Consider the following 21,824-nt stretch of genomic DNA (forward strand, 5'->3'; position numbering starts at 1 on the left):
TGGGGGTGACTCAGCAATCATCCAATAAGAATAGATGAGATCATTGTTTCATGCGTCGTCGTCATCATCATCATCTTGAATTTGCATCTGCCCTGTAACATGTGCAAAAGATGAGCCTCCTAATAGGCGCATATAAGTGAAACTGTTGGTATGCATCGGCCACACTTGTGTGAACACACCGTTTCTGTACTTGGCTCACGTTAGACCGCTCCTTCTCTCCCTCGTTCCGCCGCTCCAGATGTAAGGAGACATAAGTGTCAGTTGTACTCTAGGCTGCATGTGTACATTTGTGTACATTCGATTTCTGGGCCTTTGCAGAGCGTATTCACTCTAGTTACACCATGCTAACTGGCATAGTGCTCACTCTGCATCATCCCCCTTGTGTGTCTCCTTGTTTCTCCGTTTATATTACAAGCTGTTATAAGCAAGACCCTTTGCACAATTTGATTCCGCTATGTAATTGTATGCAATGTCTGTTCATCATTTACTTTAGTTGTACAATTATACAAAAAATGATGTTATACAGTATTTATGATGTGTTATAAATACTGTATAATATAGTAATAGTTAACTAATAATAATACATAATTTTAATAGTTTATTCATGTTATATTCTCTGGAAATCCATGATGCAAAAGTAATATCCAAATGGGCACATTCCATCAATAAACATGCTTAAAGTGCACCAGTACTTGCTGGAAGCTTTAGATGATATTATCTGGTCTCATATATGACAAGATGCTTGAATAATGGCTCATACTCATAAGTGCCATTGTTCTCTGCTAGAGGTCAATGGCATTAAATCCTGCTATATATCTACCTTATTATCCAATACAGAATAGTGTCCATGTACAACACTATTTAACACACCGGATAAATAAGAGTGGGCAAAGGTGCATGAAACAGTCAACAACAAAAGTAACATTTGTAGAAAGAGAGGTATGTTTACTGTTTATCCTAGGGTCACATTTTTGTAAAGGTTATTTATGGATATATATAGCACGGTGTCTTAGTGGTTAACACATCTGCCTCACAGCACCGGAGTCTTGAGTTCGATTCCTGACCATGGCCTTATCTGTGTGGAGTTCTTCCCATGTGTGCGGGGTTTTCTCCGGGTGCTCCGGTTTTCTCCCACACTCCAAAAACATACTAGTAGGTTAATTGACTGCTATCAAATTGACCCTAGTCTGTCTGTGAATTTAGACTGTAAGCTCCATTGGGACAGGGTCTGATGTAAGTGGCTTCTTTGTACAGCACTGCGGAATTAGTGGTGCTATATAAAGAAATGATGATGATACTGGGTAATACAGACAGATAGATAGCTAAGAGGGTCCTGCCTGCAAGCTTACAATCTATATGACAATGGGAGTTGATACATGAGGTCCAATTTCACACATTGCATATTGATCCAGCCAGATTGCAAAGCTAAAAAGTGCTTAATGGGCTGTATGATTCAGTCACACAGCCCAACCCTCTGACCAACATTGGTGAGAGGGTTGTTGTCTTGTGTTAGCTGTCTAGAGGGTAATAGAGTAACCTAGGGAGACTAAGACAGTGGTTTCGGAATATTAAAAGTTTGGCTGAAGAGTTGGGTTTTCAGAGGACGCTTGAAGGTTGGAATACTAGATAAAAGTCTTATTGTGCAAGGAAGAGAATTCCACAAAAGGGGTGCAGCCCGAAAAACTACTGTGGTTTAACGGAGCCTGTTGTGGGGCCATTGTGATGCTACATACAGGTATATTTGTTTAATAAATATCACATTCTACTCTTGCTTTATCAGGCTTGTAAAACAATTAAGTAAGTAAAACTCTAACTGAGAGGACTTAATGTGTGATAAGAATAGCATTTTTCTCGAAGTTTTTTAAATGAATGGGTAATTTCAAGGTAATTGAATCTTTCAAGAGAAGCCAATTACATTGTTAAATTGGATCCATATATTTATTTATATATACATTTATATATATACCAGTTTTGTGATGTTTCCTATCTATGCGTCCACTGCTAATAGATTTCCTAATAGGAATCACAGCCTAAACACTGCCAAGAATGGGAACTGCAAAACATATTTATCTCAGCTTGACCCTGTCTAGATAAGGAAGCCTCCCTTGCATTGATAATGATACGGATGCCAACTTTTATTCCTCCATTATACAGGAGTCTTCTGTGACTGCTTGGCCATGTCAAATTAACAATACTTCTGTATGTTCAGTATTTAACCCATTGCTGCTAGGAATTTATGTGATACATCAGCTGCAGCAGATTACTACAAGTATGTGCTGTTATGCCCCATATAATAGAAAAACAATAAAGTTGTGGGTTTTTAATGAAAGAAATAATCCAGACATAGAACTGAAGTCCCTTCAGCAGTAAAATGGTTTATATTTTCCCAACCTGCATTTGTCATGTTTTGTGGTTGAGACATGTGAGCAATATGTCTAAAATATCAATATGTTCACTTAAAAAATATTTGTAATTTGTTCCAAAACCAGTTTATTATTACTTTATCTTAAGTGCTGGGCTGATTCAGGAGAGCATTCACATGTGAAGGGTGCTGTCCCACTGTGCTATTGGAATTAGTGGGGTAATGAGGCCATGTAAGTTCATGCCGCAGATGAGCCAGCGATTGCCCGGTCTGTGTGGCTCATGCTGCAGACAGGAGGGAGCAAGTATAAATAGATGGATTTATCTTAGATTCTTGCTGCTGATCCCTCCCTAAGTCCCTGGTTTTGAGATTATTACTCTGAATGTATCTGTTAGGTATATATAACAAATAAATATATAGGTATATATACACCGATCAGCCACAAGATTAAAACCACCTGTCTAATATTGTGTAGGCAGGTGCCACCTTTGTATCTGACATCAAGACATTAGCAGCAGATCCTTTAAGTCCTGTAAGTTGCAAGGTGGGACCTCCATGGCTCTGACTTTTTTCCAGCACATCCCACAGATGCAGAAAGAGGCCACTGCCATCAGGGAATGCCGTTGTCATGAAGGGTTGTACTTGGTCTGCAACAATGTTTAGGTAGATGGTATGTGTCAAAGTAACATCTACAAGAATGCCAAAACTCAAGGTTTCCCATTGCCTCTGCCAGCTTGCCTTCTTCCTACAGTGCATCCTGGTGCCATCTCCTCCCCAGGTAAACGACACACACACACACCCGGCCGTCCACATGATGTAAAAGAAAACTTGATTCGTCAGACCAGGCCACTTTGTTCCACAGTTTCGAAACAAGTGGATGATTGGAATCCCATTTGGATTGGCCGAACATTGTCACGTGATTCGTTGATCGGCTTTAAATAGTATGTGACAAATGCAATAGCATTATTCCTCTGATGAAACCTTCTCATTTACGGAAAAACGCGTCAGGATTGGTGATTTCTCATATCAGCTGACTATCTGACTCCGCCCTCCTTACCCCGGGGTAATGTTCAAGAGACTGTTTGGATTATCTTCTCGGGACCTACATATAACTAACAACTGCTGTGTATCATCTATGTACGATCAACAAAGCTAAGTTATTACACGCTAAGCAGCACTATTATCTGCAGTTGTCTATTCGTCGGGTTTGCTTATGTCCCGCTGGCCACTTATAAGCCAAATTTGAATGGTTCCACTTGAAGGTGGATGAATATATGCTTTCAAGTGCCGTTGAAATCAGGATTCATCAATTGCATTGAATAAGGCTCATTAACAAAAATACGCTAACAGGATCACGATAAACTGAGATCTATAATCCCATCGGTGGTTCAACTTGTTTGTTCAATTGTATTTCCAACTGGGAATTAGCGTATATACCTGTGTGCGCTTACCGATTCGGGACTTTAACTGGCTTTGTCAGCATAATTGTTAGTGCTCTAATAATTAGGCATTTAAGAGCCTCCATATGCACTTATGTATGGGCGAGAAGTTTCTCTAACAGCTAGGAGTTAACTCTGTTAATTTATCCCTGACACAGTCCGGGAGTGTTTATATACCCTATATTTTTTATGTAAACCACTATGATATACAGTATTATCTGCTTTTTTGGCCTCAATGGTGTGGTCCGGACCACAGTGTGAATGATAGCTACCATTGTAATCTTTTGCTGGCACTGTATGCTAGAGCCCATTTATACTGTGCCATTCATATTGCTCCATTTTAATTGTTTTATGTTTATCCGTGTTTTCGGTGTGGGCGTGTAGTCAGCATTGTCCCTTAGATGTGTATTGTTTATACAAGGAGATTGATTGCTTATCAATAAATGTTATATAAATGTATTAGTGATCACATTATTATTGATCCAATATTTATCTGTTGGATACAGCGCCCATCTACCATATAGCTGTCTTAGACAGGACCATTGCACATATTGACACTTAAATTCTGTACCCTATACTGCTTATTTAGAAAATTTATAGAAAATTTATACAAAAGGAAAGCATATCCCTCTCAAAAATATAAATCAGAGCTTATTCTTTATTTTATGTGAATAAACATACATGAAAATACATATTACTCATGACAGAATCTGAAAACATACAATATAACACTAAATAGGAGATAACAACTATGAACATTAGAAAAAGTAATTACAGTTGTGCAATAAATATATAAAAATAAGGGTTAAAGACATATGGAGTGAATGCTATGAAAGTTAAGACAACAGAAAGTGTAGGAAATGTGTTTTTAAATTGGTGATGTAACAAATTACTAAGATTACAATCTTCAAAGAATGTATGGTAAACTAACAGAGAGTTGTACAACAACATTAATTTTTTCACCTAATAAGGTTGACACAAAAACAATGATTTATTGAATAAGTTTAAGAATATCAGATCCAAAATCCTAGCCAGAATGTGGGATACACATAATTTCCAGTCTTCAAATTGAGGAGACAGGCACAATGTTTATTTAATCAACAGAGAGATTCCAATGAACTCTTCAATTTCTAGTCTTTAAATAGACTCCTAAGTTTCATAAGATATAATTAGGATGCAATACTAACGTCAGACAGTATATGGCAGTAGTACTCTAAGCATAAATTGTGAACAGTATGTATTATGAACATTACATCCATATTACTTTATAAAGATATATTGCTTATACATTCCATAGATTCCCAATATTACATATGAAAAACATTAAGAAGACACTGAAAAAACTTACAATACAATTTTCTTATACATGCAGTATTTTAAAAAGAGAAAATGCATGTGTATATGTATGGATATCTGTGATTTCCTTATAAGCACTTGTGAGATAAAATATAGTGAATTCATTAAATTATTATGTTACAGATATAAGCTTAAATTAACTTTTATAAATGTTTCATTAATTAACCTACTCCTGTCACAAGTGGTAAATTAAACCCACATTCTAAAAACAACAAAAACATACTATTTACCTGCTTCTCGGCTTTTAGAGAACTCCCCTGACTATGGGGAGGTCAATAAATGTCAAAATTATACATAATAGGATTATGAACATACAATAAACATTGAGAATGTTATCAGTATTTAATGTTGTTATAATATAAGTCAAATATTATGCTCACAGTTCAATATATAAATCATATTGGGGCGTATATAAGAGGAGGAATGGAAATGTTGCATCAACTTAAGGATTGTTGTTGTTCTTTGCACCGCATGTTCTATAACATTACATTGCCACCACTTTCCTCTCTCTGGATGCGAAGTAAAATGTGGGGGTCATGTAGTTAATGCCACAATAAAACATTAGTCTTACTCTAGAATAAATGTTATATGGTTGTTTTGCATATTTCGCTGAATGAATCAGCACACATTATTAAAAAGGTAGGTAATTATCCTGTTTGAAGAGAATAGAGAATGGATATAAAAATGTTCAATTGAATAGGGAATGACTATACAAACATCTAATTGAAATACATTTCTTAGTGAGGGTGACAATAATTAATAAAATTATAATGTTTTAGCCTATTATGGATAATAGTAAGTAGAGAGGCACAGAGTATACCTGTGTGAGTATAGTAACAGCAAAGCCCAGAGGACTTGGTTCCCTCACAGAGTACTTTGACATGGATGTTCAGCCCACATTGTGCTTCCTCTTCAGTTGAGTTCCAATCAACTGCCTTTGAACAGAACACAGCTCACAAGAAAGTTTGAAAAGGGATTATTAATCCACATGAGGATTCCAAGTACTATTCATATAGCCACTTGTGGCACTACAGGGGCAATATTTAATGGAGCATTGATTAAAAAAATGCAAGCTGCATTTCAGCTCCATCAAGCAGTCATCCTGCGTTGCCCCATGTAATCATGCAAATGGCCCTTACGGTTCTCATAATAATCAGTTATCCCTGTTTAAAGTTCTTTGTGAGCTGGAATCTTTGACAGTTCGATGTCAGTTAAATTGAATACAGCTTAAACGGAGGAGTAACATGGAGGAATTCCCATAACCTTAGAATGTCTACTTACCTATCATTACCAAATTAGTGGTTCGGGTTTAGCTTCGGGTATCTTTTAACTTTTGGCATCAAGGAGAAAGGATGTATTTAATTATTTCAAGAATCTCCATGACAAAGTGGTAAGTTTCCTGATTCCTACAAACTGAGTCTTAGAACTGCTGGCAAAGTGGCATTTGGACAACATGAACTATTGTTACCAAACTTCTGATTTTCATTACTGTCTTATGTTGACATGTAATATCTGTGCATAGGACTGTGCTGGATCCTTGCGGTGGCTCTTACTTTGATGAGAAGGGGATATGGAAGAAACAATGGACCTGGTGGGATTTCAGCCGGCATGTGCATGCTCCCCCCTTTCAATCCATCACACTGAAGCTCAACCTCAACATTGAAGTAAAAATGTTAACCCAAGATGAAATCTATCTGTCATTCACGAAGGAGAAGGAGAAAGTTACGTTCAATGTCGGGTCTAAACTTTTGGTAAGTCATTTTACAAGTTCAGAAGTGAATGTTATGGGTTTGATTTGCCTTAGTAAAATTCATTAAGGATAATTTTACCATACAGGATTAAGGTTGGTTAACATGGCAGTTTGCCATAAGATAGGTTTATAGCAAGCTTATGGAGTGCACTGATCGCCAACATAGAAAGCTGTGGGTGGCTGGTGGTTTTGCTAATCACTTTATTGATGAACAAACAGCTCCAAAAACATATAATAAAGCAGTAAACCTGACTACTATTGCAAATGATAAAGTTAGGTTTCAGTTGTATGCTTAAAGTTATAACAAATATGTTTAAAGGTACATATATGCATTTGTAACCTGTATTTATAACCTATATCCCTATAAAATTATGTAAATGACAACACAAAAACAAATTCAGCATAGAGGTAACTTCCTGTGGAATAAATACCCCACACATACAGACACTGCATGCAGTGTTTATCAAACTACTGGTAGGAAGACCAGGGTAGGATTTCTGAGGGATACAAGCATCTATAATGGGGGCATTTTTGCTCAGTGAACATTAATTATTTATCAAAATATTTAATTTCAATCTTTACCTTCTGAACTGTTCCTGTATCCTTGTAATTAAACTCTCAAAGTATTATTACAGCTACTGTATTGCTGTATACTTATTGTGTTGTTTACTTATGATTGTAGTTGAAATATCCGAAGAATATCTTCCAACTGAAGTCAAGGATTGGTGAGACGGAATGCTACCTTTGTTCAAAAAAAATTCAAATCTACAGTCTTTTAAAAAACGTGAGGAGCTTGGTGAGGATCTCAAATAGTCCTCAAAGCACAATTGAGACAATACAAGAGTATATTTGTCAGCTACAAAAGTCATTAAACTACATTAACAAACTTGCAAGCAAACAAATAAACTGTTCTAATGTGCTGAAAACAGAGTCAACGCAAGAAAATATTATCACTGTGAAGAAGAAGCGTCATCCTCATCCGAATGGGAAATTGACATCAAAAACTGTTTCACTTAATGTCCCGAATAAGAAGAAAGGAACAACGAATGGCAGTAAAAAGCAGAAAATCAAATTGCAAAAGTAATAGTGGAACACCAACATGCAAATAGACATAAAAGGTGTATTTCTCAGTATGAACAATTATCCTATTAGTCTGATATTGATTTAGTGCCCAGTGATAATATATCATCAGTAAGTTTAACGTGTACAGACAGGCATTCAGGGCATGTGTTGTGAAAACCAAGAACAGAACGTTTCCTTTACTATATTTATGGTTAGAGTAGTTAGTATACAGCAGTAACTAAACTACAGAGTGTTGTATACTTTATTGTCTTATTAAGATGGCAATACCATGGTGATTTGGTTATATTATACTAGTTTAGCTGGTCAGTTATCAGTAATCTGCTGGATCTGACCATATGTGATAAGTGTTAGTGTTAAATCACGGTAGATGACACGATCTTGGTCATGTGATTGGTTGCTATGCAACAAATCTGCAGCATGGCAAACGCAATTACTGCAAATGTGCTGACTTGTTGGTGCACTGAATGTAGCAAGTGATGTTTGAGGTTAAACTTACCATTTTTATTTTTAGACGGAAGGTCAGAAAATGCATCATTACTATATAAAAGGTATATGAATGCGTAAATTATATAACACAGAGATAAAATGATAATAAAACAGTTATGCCAGGTAAACAGTTTCATAGTTGCTGGTCACTTCTTAAAAGGGGGGCAGCCGTGACATAGGTAACAAACCTATTTTGTTATCTCATCAATTACCGGTATGTTTTAAATTTAATATGTTTTGTGCATCAGTCTTCAGTTTATGTAACATTTTATGTTCGCAGTTTATAATTACAGTTAATTAGTTAATATCTATGTAGTATTATCTGTTTAGAATAGAATACTCAATTTTAGACAACAAAAAATGGCAATTGGAAATACTTTATTAAAACCTGATATATGGGTTGTGAAGTTGATTGAAGGCTTGAATTGGGTTTTGTATTAAATATGTTTACAATCCTTTGAGAGAACGCAGTGCCTTGGTTTACAACTTGTGGTGGAAACACAGCAGTAGTAAACTGTGTAAGTGATCAGGACAAACATTTCATTTTATAACAGTATAAGATAAAAAAGTAACAAAATAAATATATTTATTTTGGAACCAGCACAGTCATTATGTCTTTAAGATAGTTTCCCTCATTATCAGTAAGTAGCTGTTTTTATGCCTTTGAAAACATTTGTTTGCATTCATATCACACACATCGCAGTACATCATAACCTCCGGCCCAGCATATTTTTTTGCCATGAATACATTTAGAATGAAAAATATTGTTTTGTACATTTAATCAGAAAACTTGTCCATTGTTTTTCCTACGACACTAGTCTGTGAATCACGGTTGATATTACAGCGAGTAGATTAAAGAGACTTTTAAATATTGTATTCCAGTTTAAGATAAATCTATTTCAAACCTACATAATTAACCCTTTTTAAGATAATAAATCATAAACGCCTTTTGAAGGCAAACATTAAAAACAATGAGGCTGAAGCAGAGTTGGCCCTCTATGTGCACAAACAATTAAGCTCTGAAAAGCCTTGTATAAAAAAAACTAATATTGTATTTACACCAATATGCTAAGTGATACGGATGTAGCATGCGCCCAGCTCTGCACCAGTAGCATATACACTAAGTTTACATCAGGTGTAGTCAGGTCTGCCATCAGGAGAGAACAGGGAGTACTGCATTATGGGGCCCAGCAGCAGAGTAGGGCCCCACCAGCCTCGGGCCCAAACAAATTTATTAGGAGAGGGGGCCTTCACAGTGAACTAAGGGAGGTAGTGGGCGCCATTTCTAGGCAGCAGCTTCTCCTGAGATGTGAGAGTTGGTGTGGGGAGAGACCTCTGCATGTAATTAAGGATGTGCAGCGGGCCCCCTTATAGGCAGCATGTCTGCCTCCACTCCCAAGATGTCTGGGGCCCCACAGCTGTCTCCATTTGCTCCAGCCGCAGCCACCCAGGTGCCCGGCTCCCAGAGAGCGACATAAAGGTAGACAGACTCCCTGTAGCATCGCTGACATCATGTAATAATTACATCATAGCACTGTCAATAGAGGGGAGTAGAAAGGAGACAGCAAGAGGATGCAGAGAGGTAGGTAAACTACTGCAGGGGTTAGGTGGAACCGGGAATGGGGTTGACTGTAGAGAATGGCGTGGGGGGAGGCAAATGTAGGAGGGGGGCCCTGCCTGTTACATTTGTACCGGGACCCGCAATTTCTGGTGGCAGCCCTGGGTATAGTTACACCCAGATACACCCAGCCACGTCATAAGCACAAAAAAAGTTATTTAACATTTAATTTCATAGTGAAAAACACATCAGACCATCACACCTCCCCACATGCTCCCCAAATGCCCATCAGACCTCCCCACATGCTCCCCAAATGCCCATCAGACCTCCCCACAAGCTCCTTACATACACCTGCTTTGTGGTTAAGTTCTCCAGTCCCGCTTTTGCTTTGTGGCAAATTGCCAGAAATACATTGCGCGCTTCATCTTAGAGGTGTCAGTGTTACAGCCTGGATTAAGCTCTGCAAAAAATGAATGCATTCTAAAAATGTTATATTTGTACTTGTTTCCATTGTCTCTGAATGGTCAACGGGAACATGCCATCACAAAATTAGACGCTAAGGTGACTTTGTGTCCTGTTCCTTGGCTTCAGCAATATGGTGACCCTACCCACTAGGTAGTAAAGTTATCCTGATTGTGGTCTCACTATTCCATAATATATGCACGTTGAAGGCACGGCTGGCTTTAGTTGACAGTAAGCATTTACACCTGAAAATAAACTACTCACACTACATACATTTTAAAATGAATTTTGTGTATGCATAATTAGCATTTTTACCACAAAATTTGCTGCATGAAAATACTACTTAATTTAAAGTAAATTTCATAAGTATGTGATTTTATCATCATTGTGTTCTAGGGATAACAATCCACTGTGAAACCACTAATGGTTTCTGGCACGTGTTCTGTAAAGATACACTCCCTGGAATCTCCTTCACACTCTATGAAGGCAAGGATTTAATGAGTTTGTCTGAGCCCATTACTGTATTACTTAATATAAATGTAAATATAGCTCTCCGACATCTGGACAGCAACAGCTAAATGCAATTATACTTCAGATATATGTCAAGAACAGAAAATGTAGGCCCCTCACTGCTGGCAATACGGTAAATAGTGTGGGACTTTGAGGTAAAAATCTGAATAATTTATGAAGTGATAAATATGTTTGATTAAAAAATAGCAAAACCGGTGCCAAATTTTTTATGCAGACCATGTTTATTACATCTGAGTGAGATGAGATTTTTCAGTGTTTTACTACACACATTTTGGAATACACCGAATCTGCTGTGTAAAATGTTATGAGTAACAACTCATCTGATTCTGAATACAGATGGGAATACTTGCTATCACAATTTACTTAATGTTCCATTTATGTTGTGCCAAAGGCATTTTATAACCTTCCTGACCATACTAAATGTATCAAATGAAGCGGGGGGGGGGGGCATCAATACAGGGGGCAGATATGATATTGTGGGGCATCAATACAGGGGGCAGATAAGGAAGAGGATGAATAAAGGGAGCAGATATGGAGGAGCATTAATACAGTGGGGCAGATATAGGGGAACATCAATACAGGAGTCAGATATAGAGGAGCATTCATACAGGGAGGCAGGTATGGGGAGTGTCAATACAGGGGTCAGATATGGAGGAGCATCAATGCATAGGGCATGATATTGGAAAAAGTCAATACAGGGGTGTTGACATGATTTGGGGACAGTAAATACATGGGGATCATGATATTGGCAAACATCAATGAGGGGCATGATATCAGGGAAAATCAATATGCAGTTAGTGATGTTGGATCTAATCAGTCAGTTCACCTGTAAGTGTCAGTTTATCAGGTTATGAGCTCATCAGCTGGAGAGAATACAAGACACAGCAAGTTCTGTGCGTGCAATTAACTCTCCTTTGTTTACAAATAGACATAGATATAGCATTCTGGTTACACAAAATCACGTACTTCAGCAAACTACGCCCCTAACTTTCTTATCTTCGTCTTAACCACTCATTGTACATGTTTTCGTTACACAGACCTTGCTACATTCTCACAGGAATTCTCCCAAAGGGGGCTGGTGGTTTATCTCCTGTCTGCCATATCCAAGGTCATGGGCACAGCTTCTTGCAAACAACAAAATAATAATGAATAACTTCTACAAACTAGCTGCATTTAAGCTGTCTTTAAGCTGTACAAGGACAAAATGGCTGACAGGCAACAACATGGCATCAGCTCAGCAAAATCACATTTCTCAGTGAGATGATTGGGGAGAATACAGGGGGAGCTACAGTATCAGTAAATCAATACTGTGTGTATAACAAGGTGTCACAAGAGGAGGTTTAGGGGGGCACAATGATAAAGCGAGTGTTCCTATATAAATATATATTTTACTAGGATGCTCTCTATGTCATACTTGCCAACACTCCCTGAATGTCAGGGAGACTCCCTGAAAAAGGGGTGATCTCCCTCATTCCCTGAAGAGTCTGGCATTCTCCCTGATGCTGAGCCAGTACAAGACGTGGTTGGCTTCGCCTTCTGTGGCATGATGACACAATTCAAAAATTGTGTCCTATGTCCATGTATTGATTCCTATGGAGGTGGCTATTTTCGTGGAGACCAAGATTTAATCAAAGACTGACAGGTAAGACAACATGACTTCAGTAATGGAGACAGAAATGTAAAAGACACTAGAGATTCATTAGCTGCTCTTCTTTAACGCATAGTTTCCTGCTCTCCGGGAATGTCCGGGAGACTCCCGCTTTTCTGGGAGACCTCCTGGGCTCCCGGGAGAGCAGGGCAGCCACTGGGATCTCCCTGAAGCCAACGAGGATAAGTTGACAAGTATGCTCTATGTTGTATATCACTCACTACAATTGTATGGCAATCACTAAGGTGATCACTTTAATACACTGTGCATTGTATGGTAGTTACTAAGATAATCTAAATAAAAGAGCCCCCTCCCCCAAAAGCAGCCAGCATTAGCACTCACAGCCAGGCTGGTAGCAGAAAAATCAAGGGATAAGCAGCATGGGCCTTCTTAAAAAGCTGCTAGCGGCACTAGGCTATGACAGGATGTGGGGTCCCTTTACCATGATGTCAACCAGCCCTAGCCCGTTCAGCAAAAAAAAAGGTTGTTGGAGAACTACAGGTCCCAGCATGCCTAAAGTGTTAGGAAGCGCTGGCGCTTATAGAACTACAAACGTTTGTATACCAGTGGCTGCTAGAACATGCTGGCATTTGTAGAACTGGAATCACCAAAATGCCCTGGCATCCTGGCCCCACTGGGACCTTCAGTCCAGGTTTTTTAAAAAAAAATAAAAAAATCCAAGGGGAGTCCTCGTTTCTTCTTGCACAGGAATGAAATAAAAATTGTAAGAAAGCTGCAAGGGGTGCTCCTTTCAGGAGCTCCATTGTAAATGACTTCCCTCTGACTGGTTAAAAGCCACTAAACCCACGTGGGGTTGAGCGACAATTAAGTACATTGATACAATAAAATTCTTTTATAACTTGTATGAAGTACATTGTTATCAATGTACCTAATTGCAGCTAAACTTCACATGGGCTATTTACTTATTGTTACACACTTGCAAGGTCCATGCTGATGATCATCATGAGCATGCATCTTGCTCAGGAGTTGAGCACCAGCAACTCCTGACTCCTGACAGTGTATCTGCTGGTGTTTACACCTCTGCATGACACACAAATTAGGTGAAATGCCCATCCTGTACTTGGCCTATGTTGAAATGCCCCTTCCATCTCTGCTTCCAGTAGAAACTAGTGACCAGTTTGTTCTTGGCACTCTTTGAGGAAGAGGTCTCTCCACAGCAAGATGTTTGTACTCAGACCTTGTTACAGGAGCTCCTGGTGGCAATGAGTCCACAGTGGAGCCACGCAACCCATTTAAGATTTGATCAGTTCTTCCATTGCTATGGATATAATTATTAGCTTGAGTACTGTGCAAAGACTTTAAATCCACCTCGGCAGAAACTGATGTGAATGATTAATCATTCTCTCTAAAGCGCTGCCTAATATATTGATGTTATATAAAGGATGACAATAATCTGCTAGACATGGGCCTTTTTTCTATTGGAAACTAAACAAATTAATAGTCCTCTAATAAAAACTTTATGTGCCAATTACTACCAAGTCAATAAAATTGTATTTTTAATTTTAGATTTAACTTCCCAGCATCTTGTTGTATATGAATCCGATTTAATAAGGACAGCTAACACGAAGCTGTTGTCTGTCCACATTTGCAAGACGATTTTAGAAGAATTAGCATTTGACATTACCTTTTATATAGGCATAAAATTACCATGAGATGAGACCGGTGGTAATCGACACCCACTTGCCCTACCAAAAAAAGACGAAAGTGTTAAAAACTATGTGACTATTGACAGACTTACCTTTAAAGCGACTCCGCAGCTAAGCGATGCACCACAATGCTGACCGCAAGTCATTTCTAATGAAGAGGTGTCCGGCAGTACAGTTTCTTGTCATCGCGACTTGGATTCCTTTACATTTAAAGCGGCAATGTCAAGCCACCGCAGGTTAAGTGTTTAAACACTTAACATACTAGTTGGTTAATTGGCTGCTATCAAAATTGACCTTCGTCTCTCTCTGTGTGGGTATGTTAGGGAATTTAGACTGTAAGCTCCAATGGGGCAGGGACTGATCATCATCATCATCAGTTATTTATATAGCGCCACTTATTCCGCAGCACTGTGCAGAGAACTCATTCACATCAGCCCCTGCCCCATTGGAGCTTACAGTCTAAATTCCCTAACATACACACAGGCAAACAGAGAGAGAGGCTAAGGTCATTTTTTGATAGCAGCCAATTAACCTACCAGTATGTTTTTGGAGTGTGGGAGGAAACCGGAGCACCCGGAGGAAACCCACGTAAACACAGGGAGAACATACAAACTCCACACAGATAAGGCCATGGTCAGGAATCGAACTCATGACCCCAGTGCTATGAGGCAGAAGTGCTAACCACTAGGCCACTGTGCTGACTGATGTGAATGAGCTCTATGTACAGCGCTGCAGAATCAGTGGCGCTATATAAATGGTGATGATGATTTATATGTAACAAATTTATATCTATTTGGAGAACCCTTCCTCTTTTTTCATTATTATTTTTTTGTATATGGAAATTTATTCACTATTTTATCAGACAAGATACCAGATTTCTCAATGACCACAAAGTTAGTCAACTTAATTTACATACCCTATTTTATGCCTATGCCCAATCCCCGGCATGACGAGATAATATTGCTTAAAATCTCATGGGCTGTGCCCTTTCTACCCTTTGTCTCACATCTGCACCTCCTTCCTCAACCTCATCTGTACTTGTTCTGCTTTTTATGTGCGATTGTATTTCGTATGATTTGTAAATCTGACAGTCCAGTGCTTGCGAGCTTTGTGGTGTCTTACTGATGATGATGATGATAATCTATACATCGCAATGAATTTAGCAATATTACTTTTTTAAACTTACAGCACTGATGCATTCTTTCCTTGCTGGACAGGTTACCATTGGTAGTGATTTTAATATCATAGCTGATGCAGTCTTACAATTAGAAATCTAAATAAAATAAAAAAGTCCTAAAGTTGGTATAGAATATATAAATATGCAGCGCCAGCTACTGAATGTTTGAAGAACTACACACCCTGATGATGGAGAACACGCAGTACCTGCCTCTCTAATGCTATTGGCACATTATCCAGACTAGACTAGATTTTGGCAGCTACTCATATTTGTCCTGGTCTGACATGACTGAACGAATTTTAATTTCAGATCATATCTAATTGTTGTCGTCGTCCCCCATCTTTTATCATTTCAAAATAATATAGCTGGATGTCTTTCCTGGCTGGTAACCTAAAGCATACTAATGACACTAGTTTATACTGAGAAACTACTAAACTATTTTAACAGGTAATATAACTGTAAAACATAAAAAGCAAAATAAAAACATTCAATACACTTGCTCTTTAAAGCACAAAAAATTCTAATGTCCGCCTCCAAGTAACCAACACCCCACAGCTTAATTAAGTTTATTTTAGGAAAAATAAGGAATTTAAACTTATTTTGCAGAAATAAGCTCCAGCAATGTAAATAAATATAGTAATAAACCAAGTTAGTTAATGCCAGATTTGGCAATAGTAGTTTCAGCTACTGTCAAGTTATGAAAATATGAACATGACTGTCCATTGTAGAGGTGAAGATGTCCTGAAAATCTTCCATGATACCAAAAAGATGTTGATCAAGTAAAATAAGTAAAACCATGGAAGGAGAATTGGAAAGGTTAAATTAAAAAAAATAAAAATAGCTAAAGAAAAGTTAGATTTAGCAACAACACAGAGGTGTATAGTGTATACAGGAGACTTTTTCTAAATCCTAAATAAAATATTCCCCTACCAGACTGATTTTATGAATTCAATGCTGCATTTCTCAAAGTATTACTGAAACAAAGGAGGGATCTCACAGGCCCTGCATCGTATATTTAAGTTTCACTGTATAACAATGTGAAACAAAATATGTTATATTTGTTTTGTAAAATGTTTTTTAAGAAAAGTTTTGCTGTGTGAACATACTTTCTTCAATAAAAAGAATATCTGTTTTGTGTGTTCAGAAGTAAAAGCTGTATAGCTTTTTTGGATTATTAAAACCACTAACATTAATCGTAGGAAAACACAACTGTGTAGAAACCCAGGAAAATCTTAATACACAAATTCATTTATATATAAAAAAGGAAACGGAATAATTAGAAAAATGGTTTCATTCACGGCCACAATCTTGGCCAATGGCTGTATTTCCAACCCTTTTTCAATCCGCATCGGCACAAGACAAGGTTGTCCCCTCTCGCCCCTTCTCTTTGCCTTATTTATGGGACCCCTGGCAGCTAGAATTCAGAACAATCAAAACATTTCTGGCATTACTACAGGTTCCAGAACATCCAAAATCGTGCTCTATGCAGACGATGTCTTACTTACCCTCACTAATCCCAATATTTCGATTCCATGGCTACAGTCTAAAATAAGAAAGTACGGCAATCAAATTATAAGATTAGTTCAGATAAATCTGAGGCCCTAGCTCTTAATTTTCCTCCTCATAGCCAACGATAATTACAGGACACATTCTAGTTTAATTGGCAGCCCCATCAAATAAAATATCTATGCATCAATCTTACCAAACACTATGATATGATTGCATCAAACTATCCCTCCTTAATCGCATCTTTCAAACGTGATCTACACTCATGGATCTCACAATTTATCTCCTAGGTTGGTAGAGTTGCTGCTATAAAGATGAACATCCTCCCCAGACTGCTCTACTTATTTCAGACCCTTCCAGACCGTGTAACATCTGGGGGTAAATGTATCATACCCTGTTTTGTACAAGTCGCGGGAGATTGGCGTCTTCGCAGCTAAAATTTAAAAGGGAATAGCTTGTAAAGGCCTTTACTAGCCATCGCCCCTTTAAATTTTAGCTGCGAAGACGCCGATCTCCCGCGAGTTGAAAAAAAACATACATTTACCCCCTATTGTTCTTAAAGGCATTCAGTCCAATATCTCTAGATTTATTTGGTCAGGAAGACATCCGAGAGTCAGACAAGGGATTCTGTATTGCCACTCCAAAGATGGCGGCCTGGGTCTCCCATGTTTAAATAAATATTCCTTGTCTGCCCATCTCACACAAGCCTTTCTAGCTCATGCTAACCCTCACACTAGACTTTGGGTAATCGTGGAGGCTGATCTCCTTCAAATGTATTCACCCTACACGTTATTCTGGCTAGATCCCAAAGACCAAGTTCATAGCCTCCCCTCCACAATACGCTTTTGTCAGTATGGAAATACTGCACACAAACTCTCCAATGGATACACGATCCAAAGAGAATGTGCCCCCTTTAGAACAATCCCTCATTCCCCCCTGGACTTGACCCTAAGCCTTTTGCGCACTGGACAATGCATAATCTTAAATTTCTCCCTGACATTGTTCCGATGGGCTTTTTCCCTGACTCCCTGGACTCCGTGATCATATCGCCCTCCCTCCCTTCTCCTTCTACCACCTCTATCACCCCCAGATTGATCAGCGCACTCCCTGCTGCCCCTCCCCATTAGAAGCTTTCTATTTGCGCATCTCCACTTTCTATTCTCTCTTGATGTGCCACAACTTACCCGATAAAAAGACACACGAGCTGCAATAGGAGGAGGACATGGCTGAGACAACCTAATACCCACCAAGGGGCACAATCCGGCGCTCACGATAAGGGGAATATACTATAACAATAGCAGTGATCTAAATATGCCCACACTTAATCCATACAATCATGGGATAATCAAAATGTTCATATCATGTAGTTCTATCCACTCTCCACTGCAGCTAGTTTAGGGCCTATCGCAAAATATACCAGAACAGCAGAAAAAATACACAAAAGAACAGCGCTGTGGAGAGTAGGTATATGTGCATAAATTGTAATCATTGCTCTAAGAACAGCGCTGTTCTACTGAGGATATGGCTGAGACTCTTGAGCTTGATGAATGGAAATCTATCCAAGAATCGTTGACAAAGTCTTCACTATGCACCAGCATCAAAGAAAATTCATATAAACTACTATTGCGTTGGTATTTAGTCCATTCCAGACTGAAGGCTATTTATCCAAACTCATCGGACCTTTGTCTGCAAGGTTGCGGCCAGCGTGGCACCCTGTCCCACGTTTGGTGGAGCTGCCCCAAGATTATCCCCTTTTGGCAGGTAGTAGCGGACCCAATTAGTAAAATTACACAAATCCAATTTCCGTTCCACAAGTCTTATTTTCTCCTTCCACGTCTACCCCCTCCAAGTTCACAGATTGATATGGAACCTACCAAGTCACATCTACACCGCTGCTAGATGCTTAGTTGCCCAAAAATGGACACAAAAATATCTCTAATTATATAGGCTCAAGTGACACTTTTAAAATAAAATATATGCACAAGATATATTAAAATTAAAACTGACCCCCTCCCATACTAAAGATATGTTAGAAAGCCGGATTTCAGTTATCTTGTTTAGATGACATTTTCCATAGTTCTTTTGTTATCAGTATTTGACAGAGTTCTTATTTGGGTCTGTTATCTTTAATAAGAAGCTAACTCAGGTTCTAGAGTTTAATGAAAATGAAGACAAAATATCTGATGTCTCTGAATGTTCAGAATTCTATTTGTTTGGAGAATATGAATGGAAACGTATCAAAAGATGAACATCTTCACATCCATCTTTCTTGTTCTGCGTTTGCCTACACTGTGGGCTTGAGTCATTGAGTGTAAATGCAGATACGTGCCATATTTATGGTAAAATTACACCGTGCATGATCAGAATTGGACCATACGCCAGTGTACTCAGCAATGTCCAATTCATCTTTGAGTGCAACGGACCCTTACTAAGGTCTAGTATTTCATGGGCGGTACGGGGAGGGGAATGGGCGTGCCAAGCTCCAGTGCATGCAGCAATGTCAGATTCAAGCTTTGGACATCTCTAAGCTATGTGATTTCCAGTTGTATCACTTGCATCAGCTACAGGTCTACTGTAAGTGCCGACGGTCATGCATGTATGCTGGAACATGTGTTTACAATCAGGAGCAACTTTAAAGATGCATTTTATGTACAGGAGACATGAAGAACATCCTATAAATGTTTTCATGGGGATGGGGGAGAACTAAAAAAAAACAGCAATTTTTTTTAAATGTTTTGCTATTAATGACTATATTATTAACGGAACGGGTGACATTGTTTTTTTTTTCTGTGCACTCTTGACTTTATATGTCACATATGTATTGGCTGAGCAGAGCAAACCTAGACCCATATTCATTAACAGACATATCTTTCCTTGTTGAATACAGACATACCTATGTCCGATGTAGGTGTTGTTTTACAGTACACATATATGCCTCTCCTTGCTGCAAAATCATTAGAAATGAAACTTTTAATTTGCTATTTGTGTATGTTTTTCATTACTGATCTCGTTTAGTTTCATGACATTAATATTTTTTCTCAATTTAATTTTCTCGTGTCCAAATGTAATCTTACCTTTACTTTTTTGTGATTTTCCATTTAATAGCCGTCTTCAATGGAAGTCAGGATGACATTTATTGATCGCATCCAAGTCGCCATAGTGACATTGAACAGACCCCTTCAGACAGGGCAGACTCAAGGAGTCTCATTCTGAATCAAGGCTTTCAGGAAAGTAGCCACGCTAAGCTATAAAGAAGCTTTATTCTGTTTTAGGGTTTCTAGATGCATTTTGAGGTGAACACACTCAAGATATCTCCATTAAAGTTTATTTTTAATTGATTTCTCAAAATGACAGATAGTGCCCTTGTTGTAATTAAACCTGTAGCCTCAAGCCTGTGAGACAGCAGTGCTAACCACTGTGCCACCATGCTGCTATTACATTTAATGAAACAGCTTCTGTGTTGGCCGAGAAACTGTAGCCCTCAGTAATGGTTCACTTTAGAATGTCTTAGAATGTGATAACGGTAGAGCATCAAAATACTAGTTCATGTTCCTATGCATTATTTTTGTACTTTTATATTCAGTTAATTTTATTTGGCCTGTTTATCATAATAATGCACTTGTGATAGTTATTTCACACCAAAAGATCGCTCCCCAAATTTAACCCCACATTGACATTTCAGGCATGTAAGTACAGTGGTTTATTTAGCCTAATAAAGTAACTATAAGAGTATAGAGACACAGGTACAAATACCATCATCTTATGCCATAAACCTCTGCACTGTGGAGGAGACCTAAGTAGACTTAGGAAAACCAAGTTACACAGCACAACTAAAAGATTTTTACTCACCGTAAAATCGATTTCTCTTACTCCATTGGGGGACACTGTGAGACATTGGGGTATAGTAGTGGGTGTAGGAGTTTAGGCACTTAACATCTTTGATCTTCACTCTCCTCCCCTACTATGACCCTCCTCTCCTGTGGATACCTCAGTGCCTAGGAGTTAGGTGCTACTAAAGAGGATTCTGCACAGTGCCTGGGCCAGCGTTCCACTCCCTTACAGCCAGCCGCAGCCCCTACTACATCCTGTCCTAATCTGATCTGACAGATCAACAGACTGGCGTTATCTGAATTGCTGTAGTATCCGACCTGTGATAAAGCCACAAAGTACATTTATGCAAAACAAATCTCTCTGTTACCGTCTGTGTGACTCAGAAGCTTCTCCCTTTGTTCATGACAACCTGCTGCCGATGGGTAAAAGACTATGGTGGATGCATTTAGTTAAGTAGAAACAATTTAATAGTTCCATGTTATTCAGCTCAGTATATTACTGAATTTTTTATATATATTTTACTATATTGGCCACAAATCACAGCATGCAAGTCAGAAAAACTTTGATGTGGTTAAGAGATGAACTTAAAATCCAGAGAGCCGATGATCACATCTGTGTTACATTCACAGTCAGGCTGCACCGGTTGTGAACCACAGGTTCTAGCCTTTCAGTGCTGAACAACCAGATCTTTTAGATATGACTAAACGAGCACATGGCATAATTATACATAGGTCTGGCTGCTTGGGTCAAGTGGTGGGATATGCCTGTGTATGGGCAACTTTATGTTTTTACATAGACATATGTATTAGTGTCCTGCAGTTCATGGTTATATTCCCAGCAAGTGAGGTCTTTCATTTCTCAGTTATGTCAGTAAAGGTAGAAGGCAAAACCTTTATTTTAAAAAGTTTATTATATGTACATTGTGTGTACCTAGTCCCTACTAAACTGTACACAGAGGAACAAGCAGA

At 38.5% G+C, this 21,824-nt stretch overlaps 1 protein-coding gene across 1 annotated transcript in view; it reads left to right on the plus strand.

Annotated features, from left to right (window-relative positions):
• The window catches only part of ERICH6B (glutamate rich 6B), a 192,822-nt gene extending 183,632 nt beyond the window's left edge, over positions 1 to 9,190 (plus strand). Inside the window, exons 14-15 of the mRNA XM_075198034.1 lie at positions 6,680 to 6,908; positions 7,590 to 9,190. Of these exons, the coding sequence (XP_075054135.1) occupies positions 6,680 to 6,908; positions 7,590 to 7,991 (631 nt within the window). The 3' untranslated portion in view covers positions 7,992 to 9,190. The remainder of the gene's footprint in view (positions 1 to 6,679; positions 6,909 to 7,589) is intronic.
• Positions 9,191 to 21,824: the final 12,634 nt, after the last annotated feature.

The sequence above is a fragment of the Mixophyes fleayi genome, chromosome 2 (genome assembly GCF_038048845.1).
Source record: "Mixophyes fleayi isolate aMixFle1 chromosome 2, aMixFle1.hap1, whole genome shotgun sequence".
In the NCBI taxonomy this organism is placed as follows: Eukaryota; Metazoa; Chordata; class Amphibia; order Anura; family Limnodynastidae; genus Mixophyes; species Mixophyes fleayi.